The sequence below is a fragment of the Sceloporus undulatus genome, chromosome 3 (genome assembly GCF_019175285.1).
Source record: "Sceloporus undulatus isolate JIND9_A2432 ecotype Alabama chromosome 3, SceUnd_v1.1, whole genome shotgun sequence".
Taxonomy (NCBI): Eukaryota; Metazoa; Chordata; class Lepidosauria; order Squamata; family Phrynosomatidae; genus Sceloporus; species Sceloporus undulatus.
This window is the reverse complement of record NC_056524.1, coordinates 21,891,513-21,908,492: the sequence shown is the minus strand read 5'-3', so window position 1 is coordinate 21,908,492 and position 16,980 is coordinate 21,891,513. Positions and strand designations below refer to the sequence as shown.

The window sequence follows — 16,980 nt, the reverse complement described above, 5'->3', positions numbered from 1 at the left end:
AAAAGCAAAAGTTCCAGAAAGTAAGCTTCATTGTCTCTTCAGGGCCAAACCCCTATTTACCAAAAATGAAAGGAAAGCAAAAAACAAACTCAAAAGAGAAAAAAAAAGTACCAAATCAACCTATATTTGAACCAAGAAGAAACATTTATTAACATTTTAGATACTGTAGTAACTAAAACCAGAGGCAAGACACTCAGTTAATCCATTTTCAGTAGGTCCTTCCCTTATGCAGGGGATGCGTTTCAGACCTGACCCCCAGCATAAGGGAAAAAATGCACATACCTGAGCATCACTGAAAACAATAGGGCTCGTGCGTGCAGCGTGGCACAGCGTGCACGCCATCGGAACATGCACCATTCTTTTGATAACAGTGCGGCTTCAGTATAAGCTGAAAGCCACATATGGTGCGGGTGCACTGCACTTTTAAGGGAGCTAGGCCCTTAAAAATTCAGCTGAATAATAATAGCATTACCTAACCTATATGATTCTCCACACCTCCATTTTCTGCCATGTGAATGATACAGAGAAAATGTTCATAATGGGATGTTTAAATAGTCCACTGGCATGCACTTTGCTACAGTTTGTATCCACCATCAAGGATTAGCAAAATGGTTTGGTGATGATTTTCACATCTGCTATAACCCCGCCCCCCAATTATTCTTAAACCAACATCATTAAGTTTATATCTAAGATGCCCAAATGACTATAATCCTGCAATTTACAAACAGGAGTTTTGAATAGATCTGGGCTCTCCAAAACTGAAATATATAGAACTAGCTTTTAGAACCCTCTACCATACGATGTGGAGATAGATACTGGCTATGATGGATTTTTAAAAAAAACTTTTAGACAAGTTCAGATGGCAGGTCTATCAATGGTTATGAACCAGGAAACTAAATAGTGTTTCCACTATTTGCTCCACCTACAAAAGCAATAACACCTCTAAATACCAAATGTACTAGAGGGAACAAGGCTAATATCTTCCCTTGCAGGTGAGCTTTCAAAAGTACGTTGTTGGTCACTGCTGGGAACAAAATATTAGCCAAAAGGAGAATAGTTTTGTTTTTATCAACAAGCTGTGTCAGAAGTATGCAAAATTGCAAAAGAATCAGAAGCAAAAACACAGCAAGGCTTGATCCATTTTCCATGTTTCTTTCATCATGAAGCAGGGAAATTCAGCAGGAACAGATATGTCCATGCAAAGGATTAATAATTTTGCAAGGCATCCCAGCAGGTTGTTGTGCCCATAGCAGAGGTTTAAGAGATGAAAAAAAGCACCAGTGCAAGGAAACAGCCCTTATACCAGAAGTTACAGAAAAAGCACATACACTCACGCAGAAGTGTTCTGAAAAAGTCACAGACCCTGAGATGTGTGCATAGCTATGGCAGTTCTGTTTGCTTGCAGCTAGGCTGCCTGCATGGGAAATTCATCCAAGGAGGAAATATTCTTTAGAACACATAAGGCTGAATATTTACTCTCCATGCATGATGAAAGTATAAATTCCTCACCCAATTTGTCAATGCTTGCTACCATCACTATAAGCTGGCAAACATTATGCCACGCATGCACACAAAACAGACTGTATTATAATGGAAGTGCATTCTAACCTGAGGCCTCACCTGCCGAAGCAGTTCTTGATGCTTCAGTCGTAACCTTTCTTTTTCCATCTGCAGCTGCTGCAATCTCATCTGCTGCTGTTGATTGGAGTTGCCACCTCCCAGAACACCACCAGGTGGACTTTGGGGAGCTAGCGGAGGTGGTTTCACTGGAGTGCTTTGGCTGATTCTCTGGCTCATAGCTGTGGAGGCACACAATAGGACAAGCATTTTAAAACAATTTAAGGCACTGTTCAAAAAGCTGGATTTAAAGGTATATGTCCAAAAGGAATACATCATCAGGTAAAAGAAACCAACAGATGTGTAATGATGTCATTTTCATCTATGATCCACTTTGTGCATCCAAATATGCAGACTTTTTAGGAAGCAGAAGTAGCAGATAAGAGTTTAAATTGATAAATAACAGTGGCATATTTAGCTGCAACAGAAGTTACAACAGAGGTGGGGTATATCTAAAGCTTGCTACTCAAGAACTGATCATATAACACCCGTCCTGAAATCCTTCCACTGGTTGCCTATTAGTTTCTGGGCACGATACAAGATGTTGGTTATTACCTTTAAAGCCCTACATGGCTTGGGTCCTGACTACTTATGGGAGCACCTTCTCCCATATTGTCCGCCTCACCCCTTATGATCCTCTGGGAAGAATTTACTTCAGTCTAAAAAATGCACTGTCCACTGTTTCCCAGAGGGTCTTCTCCACTGCTGCTCCAAGGTTATGGAACGACTTGCCAGAGGAGATCCACCACATTACCACCCTTGGTGGCCTTTAAAAAGGCCATTAAGGTAGATCTGTTCTGGCAGGCCTTTCCAAACTAGCTTCCCCTCCCTGAGCACGATGCAGCTTATTCCCTCCTCTTATAGAATCCTTGTTATATTTTCCCCCAATTTTGTTGATCTTATTATCACAACGTTGTTATATTGTAAATAATTTAGTTTAGTTTTATAATCAGGGATGGGTGGTTGGGAGGGGGATTAATTTTAACTAGATTTGATGTGTATTACACTGTTTTTAGATGTTGTAACCCGCCTTGATTCCCCATGAAAAGGTGGGCTATAAATAATAATAATAATAATAATAATAATAATAATAATAATAATAATTACTACTACTACTACTACTACTACTCATTTATGCTTGACTGTCATCAGGCCTGCTCAGAAAATGCCCAAGAAACATCCAATAGTGGGCTTTAATAGAGGAGCATGCAGATCCACCTGTCTCTCAGTTTATACTTTCTACCTCTGTAGTCCTTTCCAACATTTTCTAAATTCCAAAGCTACTGAGAATAATTGCTGCCAGACCTGTATCCATTATCAGGTTTAGAGAAATGTATAAGTTCCCTTGCAGTTTATTCAGAGTGCAGAATTTGGATTTTTTTAAAAGAAAAGTCAAATTGTTTAGTGAAACAACCTCAGTCTATGGCTTTTATGACCCACTTATTCTGCCAGGCTTTTCCCCCATGAGACTTGTTGTCACTCTTTCCCCTTGGCGATGTTGATGTACTCTATCTTCTCAGCCATTTGTATGGGGTGTTGCTGTTGTTATCTCTTATTATGTTTTTGTATTGTAATATTGTGGGGAGGGGTGTTGGGGTTTATGATGTTTTCAACTGTTTTATCAACTGTTGTACACCACTGTGATCTATGGAATAGCGGTATATAAATAAATTTTATTATTATTATTATTTTAAACATCAATGCTGTTTTCTTCTATTCATATGGAATGCATAATCTGCCTTTTTATAAGCAATACTCAAGATAACATATGATAAATGAATACACCTTGGCATTAAATATCATAGAATAAATAGTCATAATCACATTGGAAGGGAAGAAAAGACTGAAAACAGCTCAAGTGTTTGCCTTTAACAAGATAAAGACATTTGGGAACAAAGTAAGACTCTGAGCTAATTGATGTAGTGTTTTAATGCTTAACAGGTAGTATTTGAACATGAGAGCTTCAAGAATCAAGCTATTAATTTAGATATGATGCTTTCTGCTTCATCTGTTTGTGTTGATAGTTTTCTAAGTGATCTTGTGAGCTGCTTGAGCTCTGGATTATCATCAACATTTTAGACAAGTGAATGCTGGTACAACATGCACCAACATTAACCACCTCACAAAGCCATCATTTTAAGATGCTACAGCCTTCTTGGTTGGCAGAGTTTTATACAGCTCCCTGCCTTTGAAAGCACATTAGACATCATCAATTACTAAATTTCATACTTAAGACACACCTCTTCATTCAGATCTTTGGCCCCTTTTGATACTAGCAGAGGGGTTATTTGGTATCTTCTGTTTAATGGTGTGTATGATTTTTCTCTTGGAATAATTTCATTGATTGTTAAATAATAATATTATTTTGATTGCTTTGCACATTTCCTTTGATTTGTAAACTGCTTTGAAATTTATTAAAGGGCATATAAATAAATAAATGTGGTGAGTGCTTTAAATCAAAACTAAAGGGATTATGTTCCATAGAAGATGCCACTGGAGCATGATCTATTCGGTCACTATATGTCATGGCACAAACTCACAAGGAGGAACCTTTGCTGTAATGAATCGTGTGATAAAAAATACAAGCTGGGGTTGTGTAATTACAATAAAATAGAATTCATCAGAAAACAAGTTCTAAAGAAAAAGTCAATTTCTTGCTCCTGCCATTTGATTGCCAGCAGGCATGGCTAAATCTATCAAATTCTTTGTTTTGTTTAGGCACTCCTGGAACTCAGGAGCCACCACACTGGCTTGTCCACTGTAAGCTCAAGCTCCCCGATTTGCATACTGTAAAAAAGATAAAACTTTATTTTAAGAATACACAGTCCCTGCATGCACAGCCTTCCTCACATGAATGTGCAGGAGGCCATCAGAACTTTCATTCTGATCTGCTAAATATGTTCAGATTTGCTCTTCTCTTACTGAGAACAACCATCTTTCAGTATGTTTTCACCAGAACAGAATGGTCTAACAAAATGGGTGAACAAACTGAATTCAGAACAGTGATGTCTGGGAGAGAGAAAACAGGACACCGAGATGACAGCTCCTCCCTAGGGAGGCTCACTTCACAATCTGGGTAGCATCCAGGGTTCTTAAAGTCAGTTTAAACTAAGTAAGCACTTGGGTAGCAAGTCTGCTCTTCTGATGATACGCTTTAGCCAACTAGGCTGCTCCTAGGTCAGAGAAACAAAATACATTTACGATAAATATAGGCTTCTGCAGAAATTGTGCCAGTTTCCACTTCGGTTGTAAACAGACAATCATCAGCCAGCTCTACTGGGCTACAGATCAAACCCAGGTTATTTATAGACATGTGGCAAAAATAACCAAACACTTTCAGTTCCTTGGAAATATGTTCAGACAGTTCTGAGATGTACAACCATTAACAGTCATGAACAATTTCTCCAGGAACATCTCATATAAAGACAATTAAAAGCACAGATTTGTTGCACAAGAATATTCTTGGCCTGCGTTCTACCTCAATCTGTAAAACTAGTCAATTAGAACACTCCACAGCTTAAAGCAAGAAAAACAAAAACCTTTAAAAGTTCAGAACAAAATACATCTTGAATGTGTGTGTGTCTGACAAATATCTGTGATCATTATGTGTCTGAGATTTACCATTTTTCAAATGCAAACAAAGCACAAGGAACGTAAAGAGATTTTTCATAGATCTGCAGTAAGTTGTTACTGAATGGCCAGCCTTTAGAAACATTTGTTTGTGCTACAATCTATTTTTTATTCAGCCCAGCAAAAACAGTGGGGTAGGGTAGGGAGTCCATGACGAATTGAAAGAAGGAGTGGGAGATCTAACGCAGCAAAAGCCACACAAGTAACACTTTAGCTGTGCAACCTTCAAATGAAGCACTCTTGTTTTTATGTACAGTACCTGAAATGCCACTTTAGAGGCTCAAGAAAAGCTTCTAATGATCTTTAAACATTTAGTTCCTTTCTAAAAACACCACCGAATTTAAGAAGAGGGTGGAAAGGCAAAATAAAATTTAACAAAAAATCAATATTTTCCTTTATCTCCTAGGACCAGGATTTACCATTTTCCCTGTTCTTTGCTTTCATGGTATCAGGGAAGCATTTAAATATGGGGTTCTGCACCCAAACATGGGGCAAGCAGCAAAGATCTCACAGGCAGACAAAGAACAAACAAGTCTTTGTTTAAAAGAGGAAAGAGAGGGATTTGGGAGGGATTTGAAATAAGAGGTGCAGGGAACAGCACTTTCAATACACACATAGTTGAGTATGCTACATTTCTTGAAACAGACATACACTTTAACAAGGCCCACTATAGGACAGAGTGATAATTTTTTGCCAATTTTCTACTGTATGTTTTCCATCTTCACTGTAGCATATTTAATAATCAATGAAAGCCAAAATCATTAGACACACCTAGTTTTGTCTTCTCTTAAAAGCATAAGACAAATAGTTTAGTTTCCTGGTTTTCTTGTTGTTAATATTATAATGAAAACCAGAAATAAAGAACCAAGGCATAAGCAAAGTTATAAAATATATATCACCTTTATGTTTGTTTGAAAGCCAATTCCTGGTAGTTACTGGGCTTTACACCACCATACATAGGACTGCAAATCCAGTTATTCAAACAAAGAAGTCCTGTATGGACAATCAAGATCATAGATTGAATGTCAGGGGTGAAGCAGACAGGCAGAAAAAAAGGGGTTTGAAACTGCTTTTTCCAAAAGCGGGTTGAAACCCTGCTGTCTTCACCGCCTGCTCCCAATGCGCATGGCCCAACTGCACGGTGCAGCCTCAAACTATACCACTGGGTAATTTCTTTTTATCACCTTCCCACCACCCATGCACACTGGTGCACAAACACACCGCCAGTGACTGTCTGCTGTCTAGATGCTACCCCATTGGATGGCCGCCCCCTTTGACTGCCCACACAGTCACACCTGCGATCCTTCACCAGGACGGGACATTGGAGGAGAGGTGTATCCAGTAATAACAACAGCAATAGCAAGTGTACATTTCTATAACGCTTACCAGTGTGTTTAAGCACTTCCTATGCAGTTTATAATATGTAAGCTAATTGCCCCCAACAAGGTGGGTACTCATTTTAGCGACCTCAGAAGGATGCCAGGCTGTGTCAACCCTGGATCCCCTGGCTGGTATCAAACCCACAACCTTGCAACTGTGAGTGGCTGCAGTACTGGCATTTAACCACTATCAGGGCTCCCTGGCAATGCACAATCATGCCCCACTGTACATGCCCCCGTTACCCCATACCCCCTCTTGGACTGTCTGATCTGTGTATGTTGTAATTACATCCATTGGAGATGTCACACTTTCACTTTTTTGCATTGCTGCCCTGACCACTTGGGTATGCCAGTTCCATCCTTTTTAAATGCACACCTGCACTACTAGGGCGTTGATATACAGCTTTAGGGTTAGGATACATCACTCTTTTAGAACTGCTCTGGTGTTGGCACATTTATATGCATGGTCGAAGGTATGCATTTTCTGAGCTAGGTTGGATTATTCCAGGTACTTTTTGGTCCAGCGTCATGTAAATGCCATGGTCCCAAAGTGGCCAGAAGACACTTTACTTGGCCTGTGTGTTTCAGGCCTCAGAAATCAACAGGTTACAAAGCCAAAAATGCCATCTCTACAGACAAATTCCCCACGACTCAAGAAATCTGGACTTTATTGTCACACAGTATTGCACAATGGCAACTGGCATATTCATGAAACTGCTAAGAGAATGACCAGAACTACTCTGCTTCAGAATGCCAAATTGAAGGCCACATGATTGTTTTTCCAAACACTCCCACAAAGAACCAGCATGACACAGAAAAGGATGCAATTTTCTACACATCGTATAGACAGATGTACAAATTCACAGCCATAGTCATGCAAAACTGGGTGATATCTTCATTTAATACAAAATTAATACTTTTAAAGTACAGAGTAAGCGTAGGCAGGTCCCAGGAATCTTTGCTTCATTTACATAAGGCTTTCACTGTTTGTATAATTCAATTAAGAACTGGTCCTCTTATATTCCCCACACATAAAAAAGCATAATAGAATTTATGACTAAGCTATTTAACTTTGCAGCATCACCATGTTGCACCAACTGAAACTGGCAGTTTATAATACGTTGTTATGTAAGTAGAGTAGAACTTTTCACTAATTTTGTTGGAACAGACTGCAAGGGCCACCCAGCCAATCCCTGCCATGCAGGAACTCACAATCAAGCACTCCCAACAGATGACCAGCCAATCTCTGTTTAAAAACCTCCAAAGGACGAGATTCCACCACACTTTGGATTTATATGTGTAAATTCACACATATAAATTGTGGAAAGTTTCATCAGCAATAAAAAGGGAGATCAACTCAAAACTTCAAATGATTTGCCTTTCATTAACACTGGTTTAAAATGATACTCCAAAAAATAATGTAATGGAGGATGTAACTGACAGATTGGTGGATGCTTGCAAGAAAAAAACAGAGTTTCTCAAAAGGGAGATACTGAAGGCACAATTTCAAACAGTGCCAGTGAGAAAGAAAAATAGGAGGTGTCCCAAGAAACCAGGATGGATGACTAAGGAACTTTCAACTGAGCTAAGTATTAAACAGAGCATGTATAAGAAATGGAAAAGGGGGAAATCACGAAAAAGGAATTCAAAGAAATAGCAGGCATGCGTAGGAGTAAAGTCAGAAAAGCTAAAGCGCAGAATGAACTCGGGCTTGCTAGAGAGGTTAAAAACAATTAAAAGGGCTTTTTTGGATATGTCCACAGCTAACAGAAGAAAGAAATGGTAGGACCACTATGTGGAGAAGATGGCAAAATGCTAACAGGGAGAGAAAAGGCAGAGTTAATCAACATCTTCTTTGCCTCAGTGTTCTCAGAAAAGGAAAAGGGGTTCTCAACCTGAGGATAATGGCGCACAGGACAGAATAGGGGAATTTCAGTACAGAATAAGTAAAGAGAAAGTAGAGGAATACCTTGTTAATCTAAATGAATTTAAGTCTCCAGGACCAGATGAACTACATCCAAGAGTATTAAAAGAACTGGCAAATGTAATATTGGAGCCATTGGCAATAATCTTTGGAAACTCCTGGAAAAAACAGGAGAAATCCCAGCAGACTGGAGGAGGACCAATGTTGTCCCCATCTTCAAAAAGGGGAAAAAAGAGGATCCCAACAATTACCATCCAGTTACTCTGACATCAATACCAGGAAAGATTCTAGAACAGATCATTAAACAGAGAGTCTGTGAACATCTAGAAAGCAATGCCATAATCACAAAAAGTCAACACAGGTTTCAGAGAAACAAGTCATGTCAGAGAAATCTTATCTCTTTCTTTGATAAAATTACCAGCTTGGCAGATGACGGGAATGCTGTGGATATAGTATACGTATCTTGATTTCAATAAGGCCTTTGAAACAAGTTTCACATGACATTCTTGCAAACAAGCTTGTAAAATGTGGGCTAGACAAGGCAACTGTTACGTGGATTTGTAACTGGTTGACTGGCCGAACCCAAAGAGTGCTCAACCATGGCTCCTTTTCATCCTGAAGACAAGTGACCAGTGGGGTCCCACAGGGCTCTGTCCTGGGGCCAGTGTTATTCAACATCTTTATCAATGACTTGGATGACAGAATTGAGGGCATACTCATCAAATTTGCAGATGACACCAAATTAGGAGGAATAGCTAATACGCCAGGGACAGGATCAAAATTCAAAATGACCTGAATAGATTAGAAAGCTGGGCCAAAGCTAACAAAATGAAATTCAACACGGAGAAATGTAAGGTACTGCACTTAGGGCAGAAAAATAAAATTGACAGATATAGGATGGGTGACACCTGGCTGAATGAAACTACGTGTGAAAGGGATCTAGGAGTCCAAGTAGACCACAAGTTGAACATGAGTGAACAGTGTGATGCGGCAGCTAAAAAGGCCAATGTTATTTTAGGCTGCATCAATAAAAGTATAGTGTCTAGATCAAGGGAAGTAATAGTGCCACTGTATTCTGCTCTGGTCAGGCCCCACCTGGAATATTGTGTCCAGTTCTGGGCACCACAATTCAAAAAGGACATTGAGAAACTTGAGCGTGTCCAAAGGATGGCGACTTAAATGGTGAAGGGTCTGGGATCCATGTCCTATGAGGAACGACTTAGGGAACTGGGGATATTTAGCCAAGAGAAGAGAAGGTTAAGAGGTGATATGATCGCCCTGTTTAAATATTTGAAGGCATGTCATATTTTGGAGGGAGCAAGCTTATTTTCTGCTGCTCCAGAGAACAGGACCTGGAACAATGGATGCAAGCTACAGGAAAAGAGATTCCACTTCAACATTAGGAGGAACTTCCTGACGATAAGGGCTGTTCGACAGTGGAACTCACTCCCTCGAGGTATAGTGGAGTCTCCTTCTTTGGAGGTCTTTAAGCAGAGGCTGGATGGCCATCTGTCGGGGATGCTTTGATTGAGAGTTCCTGCATGGCAGGGGGTTGGACTGGATGACCCTTGTGGTCTTTTCCAAGTTTACGATTCTATGATTCTAATGTTCCTTCTTATACTTGAGAAATTCAAGTCTTGGAAAATATCTATTTTCAATGTAATCTTGCGTTATTTGACCTAATGGCAATATTTTAGCAACAATATTATTCAAATGTGAAGCGGTACATTATGTTGCCCTGACAAATGGAATGGTAATGCAGGTACCTGTTTGAGTATTTGACATGATTGCCACTTCCTCGTGTCTGGATTCTGCTGCCATAAGGAATCAAATGCAATGACAACAGGCTGATCACTAACCATGCTGATACAGGGCAATTTATGCCAGACACTGATAACCATCAGCAGCACTGATTCCTTCAAACATTAAAGGAACATAATGGCATTCCAAACAAGAGAATTGGCAGCTGTGTTTCTTTGGCAAGAACTGATCCAACCTCCCTCCATGCAGCTTCTTGGCCTGGAGCTACCCTGAGAAATGAGGAAGAGTATCCTACTTGGAGAGGCTCATACCTAGCACAAGTCAACCCAAAAATCACAGACTCAACTGTGATTGTATTAGAAATTTGGGGAATTGGCTCAGCTAGGTCCAGATTATGTGGAGGACTGTATCTGCCAAGATGAGCCTGTCTGAGGTCTAAGATCTTTAGGTTAGGCCCACTCCCACCACCTTTCCAGCCACAGTTAGTGAAGGAAAGGGACTGGCCCTTGCTTGTGGCTGCACCCAGACTTTGAAATACTCTTCCTAGGATGGCTCGCCCTGTCTTTCCACCAACAAGTGAAAACATTTATATCATGATGGATGTTTAGGAAATAAATACAATGGGCTTTCAATGATGAGCTGTTTTGCTGGTTATCTTCTGTCTTTTAATGAAGGAAACATTTTTTTAAATTCTATTGCTTAACTGCATTTTAAAGTAACTTTTATACATGTTTACTGATGTTTTTTTACGTATCTCAAAATGTGTTGGTTTTAAATTTCTAAGCTGTCTTGAGCCCCAGTACTGGGAAAAGACAGGATGCAAAAGAAACAAACAACAATAATAATATATTCGAAGGAAATCAAGAACTATGACAACAGTAAAGAAGAAATAATAAGGTAGAATGCAAGCTACTGTATTTTAAGGAAGTGGTTTTTATCAGACTTGCTACCTGTCTTTAATTAGTACTAGTTGAAGCTGTAAGCAGTTAAACTAAATGTACTAATAAGATGCCATTACCAATGTTTCAATCCAGTAAGAAAACTAGGGGAAATGAAGACTACTTTTTGATTCTACTAGTTGAGAAGGAAGGTGAACTCCATCACTGCTATAATTCAGCAAATCTGTTTCTTTCTATTGCAAAATTCTTGTACAATGCAGGACATATTACTCATTTGTTTGTTGAGTTTTGCATTTTACATAGTAACATGGCCTTTCTGGGGAGTATGCACTTTAGTTCTCATTGTGACATTTGTTATCCTCCTTCTCTCTTTAAAGGAGGATTCACACAGATCTTTATGCTCAGAGGAGGCTTTTCTTGTAACCTAGTGACTATCAATTACTTTTTTTGGAGAAGAGGGCATAAAACAAGACAGCAGCAAATGTGGTGGAACTATCCCTCACAGCCTCTAGATCAGAATTTCTCAATCAGAGTTCCATGAAAGATTGTGACTGAAAAAAATATTAAATCATTTTTGAGCTGTAGCTATAATAAGTGTTATGCAAGTGATCCTTTAGACCTATAATTTTAATGCAGGAGTTCCCTGAGACCTGAAAATTATTTCAAGGATTCCTACAAGGAAAAAAAAAAAGATTGAGAAAGGATGCCCCTAGAAGGTGTGAGGAAGCCCTTTAAGTTAATAAAAATTAAAATATTGCAGGGGAAGTGAACACTGAGCAAATGTATTGGCCTCTGGAAATTGCCCATCCTGCAGTACATGTGCTTCCTTGGGTAAATTTGGTGTTTTGCTTTTGCCCTTAGGTACCTGCAAATAACATAACTTCCATCAGTTTTTCAATACAGCTGATAATTAACATTCTAGATACCTAGGTACTCCTCTAATCAAGTTTGATGGTTGGGTAGCAATTTCCATCTCCATCCTATGATATCTGCAGCCTTTGATACCATTTCTCATTCTAAAGAGTTCCTCTAGCCCCACTGCAGCAGCAGATTTTCAAGAGAGACACAATGGGATGAGGGATAATGCTTGTTTGTGAATATGGACTTAATGTTGTTAATAGAAGGAAAGCTAGGATCCAGGTTACTAATTCTGAATTCTATGATAGAAGGGGAAAAGATCAGACAAGGAAAGGGTGAAAGGAGAACAATTTCTTTGGCAGAAAAATTTGAAAGTTGAAACAGCCATTACTATTATGTACAAAACACAACCAGGGGTAGCTGTGTTGGCCATATAGCAATTCCAGTAAAAACAAAAATCCACTACACAGCGATACCTTTATTGGGCCAATGAAAATGCACATTATACATGTTGCAAGCTTTCAAAGCTTCATTGCCTTCTTCATCAGGGCCGGTTCTTAAAAACCGGCGGGGGGGGGGGGGGGTAGAATGAAGATGTTATTCACAGGCCTGCATTTTGCTGTTCCTGTTCTTAGTTAAGATGGTATAAAGGAGGAAATCTTGCAGGCTTATGATTATGTACAACTTCATGTTTCAAGAATCCCTACTTTCCCTATTAACAGCAGTGTGTCCCCCATTTGCCATCAACTTCAATCAGAGAAGACTACATGCTTCAATTTCTTTTTTTCTATTCCTTCTTGTTGAGCTCTTTTTTGACCGGGGGGGGGGGGGGGAGGCCTGGAGCAGATTAAAAGGCCAACCACAACATAATAATAGCAATAAAACAAAAAAAGACTTCTGGCATTTACTCAAGCTTGTCTTGACTATTCAGACGCAGTGGGCCCAAAAAGGGAAACTATGTACAGTACTGTAGTTCAAAAAATAAAACAGTTGTATGCATCTGTCTTTTTGATACAGAGGCTTTTGAGTTTAAACAATGCGACTGTAAGAATCTTAGGAAACCGTGGAATGCTTCAGAGAAGTGGTTGAAATCTCTTTGAGCAAGGAGACACCATTATTTACAGCAAACTGAGTGTGTATTTCCAGAATGGAGAAGTTTCCAACTTCTGACCTTTGCTCTAGCTGTTTATTCCAGATAGCCTTTAACAACACTCATAAGGAAGGGGTGGGAAGAGGAGTGGAGAGAAGGGAAGAAAAAGACTGCTTGGGAAAAGAGAGAAAAACAGAAACTGTTTCTCTCAGATCAACACATGGCCCAGATGGTATATTTTGCAGTTCACTAACTCTTTCTCTGAGATGTCCACTCCCTCATCTTCATGCAAATATGCTTGTTTCCCACAGTAAAACAAGCTTAAGGTGACTCCCTGAAACTGTTCTGGCATTGGTCAACATCAAAAAAATTCTGAAGCAATTCTAAAATTTTGCCTGCAAATTACATTCTATTGCACTTCTACTACCACTGAAGGTACTGACTGGAGAGGGGGGCTATTTCAATGGTGGTGTCCCCATCAATGTAGTGTCCACGGCAACATCTTTTTCAGCACCAAGCAAAACAAAGAAACAAGCAAAACCCACTTTTTTTTACAGAGGCATTAAATCATTTGAATTTACACAGAACTGTATTGCTATGCTGCTTTAACCTTTTCATGAAAATATTCGGGAATCTGTGTTACTTGCTTATCTAGTTTGTAAGAATCTCTGAAAAAAGAAACATTGCAGGACTGGATACAAGTAATGTAAACAAACTGATAAATGAAATAATCTTGATGCCAACCTTAAAATGATAGGCAGGCAACAATTCAGTGTGTCTAAACAGTAATTAACTTAGAAAGAATTTCTTCCAGGTGGCCAAACAGGAGATTTGGGGATCTGAATGAGCCAGTTCCTCTCCACTCCTTCTCAGGCCATTGTTGTGATACATATAATGAACTGACTTAAAAGGTAATTAAAACCAAATCGAAAGGAAAAGGGACAATTCAGATCAAGTTTCCAGCCCACTGATTCATCTATTTCCGGTGAACGCTAATTCACTAATTGGCTACTCAAACACTCAAAACATATCAGTTTGCCACTAAACAGAACCTTTGAGGATTTAGGCACATGATTAGGAACACTTTGCTTACAGAGCCCACATATCCCTTGTGCTAAAGATATGAATATCTGTTTTGGAGAATAAATTATGAAATTAAGAATTTTTGTTTGCTTTCTGTACTGGCATTAAAGAATGCCAAATAAAATGGTTTATTTCAAGGGCTCAGAATCTTTCAGAAGTAATAGCTAGTAACTACCAGATGGGATACCTTTTCTCTGGAATGGAAATAAATACCCAGGCTCTATGATAACTTAAATATTCACAATTAGCATAATAAGATATTCAGATTTTATACTAGCTCTTTTAACACTTTGTTTTGATTTTTTTTTTTGCACTGCTTCATTCTTTTAAAATTACGAGTTAACTCAGTGCATTTAATAAGGCTTTGTGTATTAAGTTTTCAGAGATTATGAGTGTAAGCGTTAACAAGCCTGTGCACGCTGCACCCATGCTAAACCAGGTTATTAAGAAACATGAGTGAATTTTAGACAAACAAGACCTTATTTTTTTTTTAAAGAACATTTTGATTTCTATCTAGCCAAGTGACTCAGATGACTTATAGAACACAAAGGGAGACAATTCTAATGTAAAGTTGAAGGCTTTCATGGCCGGCATCCATAGTTTTTTGTGGGTTTTTCGGGCTATGTGGCCATGTTCTAGTAGACAATTCTGGTAGTTAGGACAATGTGTGGGCTCTGAAGTTTTATGAAAATTACATGCAGGGCTAAAATGGAAGACTGCCTCAACTCAACAAATCTATGGGGCATTGTCAAAGACTACCGATCTAGTGTCATGTATGCATACCTACCACATGGATGTGACTCAGACAAGTCAATATATTACAGATCTAATCTTTAGCTGAAATATGGGGTTTTGTTGTTGTTGTTGTTGTTGTGTGCCTTCAAGTCATTTCCAACTTATGGCAATCTTAAGGTGAACTTATCATGCCTAGTACTTATTGGATATATCAGCATTTTTACTGACGGGTTTGAGTATTATTTTATTCTACATCCAGGTTCTGCACACAGACCCAAGGATCCCTGTCTGCCTATTAGTTTGGCAATAGTTTTAACCCATCCCTTTTACATATAACCCATTATTTTATTCTGCTCTTAATAAAATTGAGCTATACTTGGATGCATTTTTTCCCTAGAACCTATCATGGGGACTTCTTGGCAAGATTTGTTCAGAAGTTTGCCATTGCTTTCCCCTGAGGCTGAGAGAGTGTGACTTGCCCAAAGTCACCCAGCAGGTTTCATAACCAAGCAATGAATTGAACCCCTGTCTCCAGAGTCGTAGTCTAACACTCAAACCACTACGCCATGCTGGCTCTTGAAATGCGGGTACTGTATAAATAAACATAAAGGGGAGCAAATATTTATTGTAACAGAAAGAAAGCTTTAGTTCATGCCTGCTCTACTGCATATAAAGAGATTCCACCTCAACATTAGGAGGAACTTCCTGACAGTAAGGGCTGTTCGACGGTGAAACAAACTCCCTCGGAGTGTGGTGGAGTCTCCTTCCTTGGACGTCTTCAAACAGAGGCTGGATGGCCATCTGTCAGGGATGCTTTGATTTAGATTTCCTGCAGTGCAGGGGGTTGGACTGGATGGCCCTAGTGGTCTCTTCCAACTCTACGATTCTATGATTTTATGAAATCCAATTAGCCAATGTGATTGTTTCACATTACAATCAATAAATATTTTTTGCAAGTTCAAGAGGAACCCAAATGTTCAATGAATGATTCTTGCCATCACCAAGAGGTGTATAATGGATTCTCTAATTATATATATGGAATACTGAATTAATACATTCTTTAGATTGTGATTCTTATTGTAACATAACATTTATCACAATTAACCATTTACATAACTATTACTAACATTTTACCTTCAGAGCCCTCATACAGTACATATTTTTAAATTCTCATATTGTCAAACGATATATTGATATGCTGTCATATAGTGGTTCTCTCTTAACTGTAAGATAAATATGAAATTGTTTTAGAGAACAATTCATACTTCATTGTGTACAATCACAGTTGAGAAAGTTACTTTAAAAATGGTTAGTAAAACGTATGGTACCACATATAGCAGCTTAAATACACTAAAGGCAGCAGACCCTGTTTGATCTTGTAAACTAAGCAGGGCCAGTTCTGGTTAGTATTTGGATGGGAGACTATCAACAAATACCAGGTGCTGTAGACTATATTTCAGAGGAAGGAACTGGCAAAACCACCTTTGAGCATTCCTTGTCTACGTAAATGCAATAAAATTCATAGGGTCGCCATAAATCAACAGAAAACCTAAAGGCACACACACACACACACACACACACAGAGTACCAAGTCCCACAAAGTAAATGATTAGTTACAGTTCCCATTCTTTTTTCTTTTTTAAAATAATAATTCCTTTTCATTTCTCAAACATAGGTAAAATGTTGTGAAAGAACAGCAGTGTTGTCTGCTGCCACAAAAACAACAAAGCATCTTGGGCAACAATCAGGAATATTTGGAGTAAGTTTTCACTGACTACCCTATTTCATTAGATTGCAAGGAATTATAAATCTTGTTAGTTCTTACAGAAGACTAAATCAGAGGCCCTCTGATTTTTTCCTATCCATTGTCCCCAGAGCTATACCAAGCCCTGATCATGAATGTAAGCTCCTGGGTTGCCATGAAAAAATCATAGCTATTAGGAACCTCAGGTTGTATTTCAACATATTGTTACAATTGTTCCACCATAACACAGAACTTTTCAC

At 38.9% G+C, this 16,980-nt stretch overlaps 1 protein-coding gene across 6 annotated transcripts in view; it reads right to left on the bottom strand.

Moving 5' to 3' along the window:
- Positions 1-16,980, bottom strand: part of YAP1 (Yes1 associated transcriptional regulator) — a 119,739-nt gene that overhangs the window by 24,717 nt on the left and 78,042 nt on the right. For 4 of the 6 annotated variants that reach the window (XM_042457588.1, XM_042457592.1, XM_042457587.1 and 1 more), the window contains one exon: positions 1,621-1,799. In XM_042457588.1, coding sequence (XP_042313522.1) covers positions 1,621-1,799 — 179 coding nt within the window. Of the gene's footprint in view, positions 1-1,608; positions 1,800-16,980 lie in introns of all 6 variants that reach the window. The other 2 variants (XM_042457586.1, XM_042457589.1) reach the window with 1 other exon arrangement.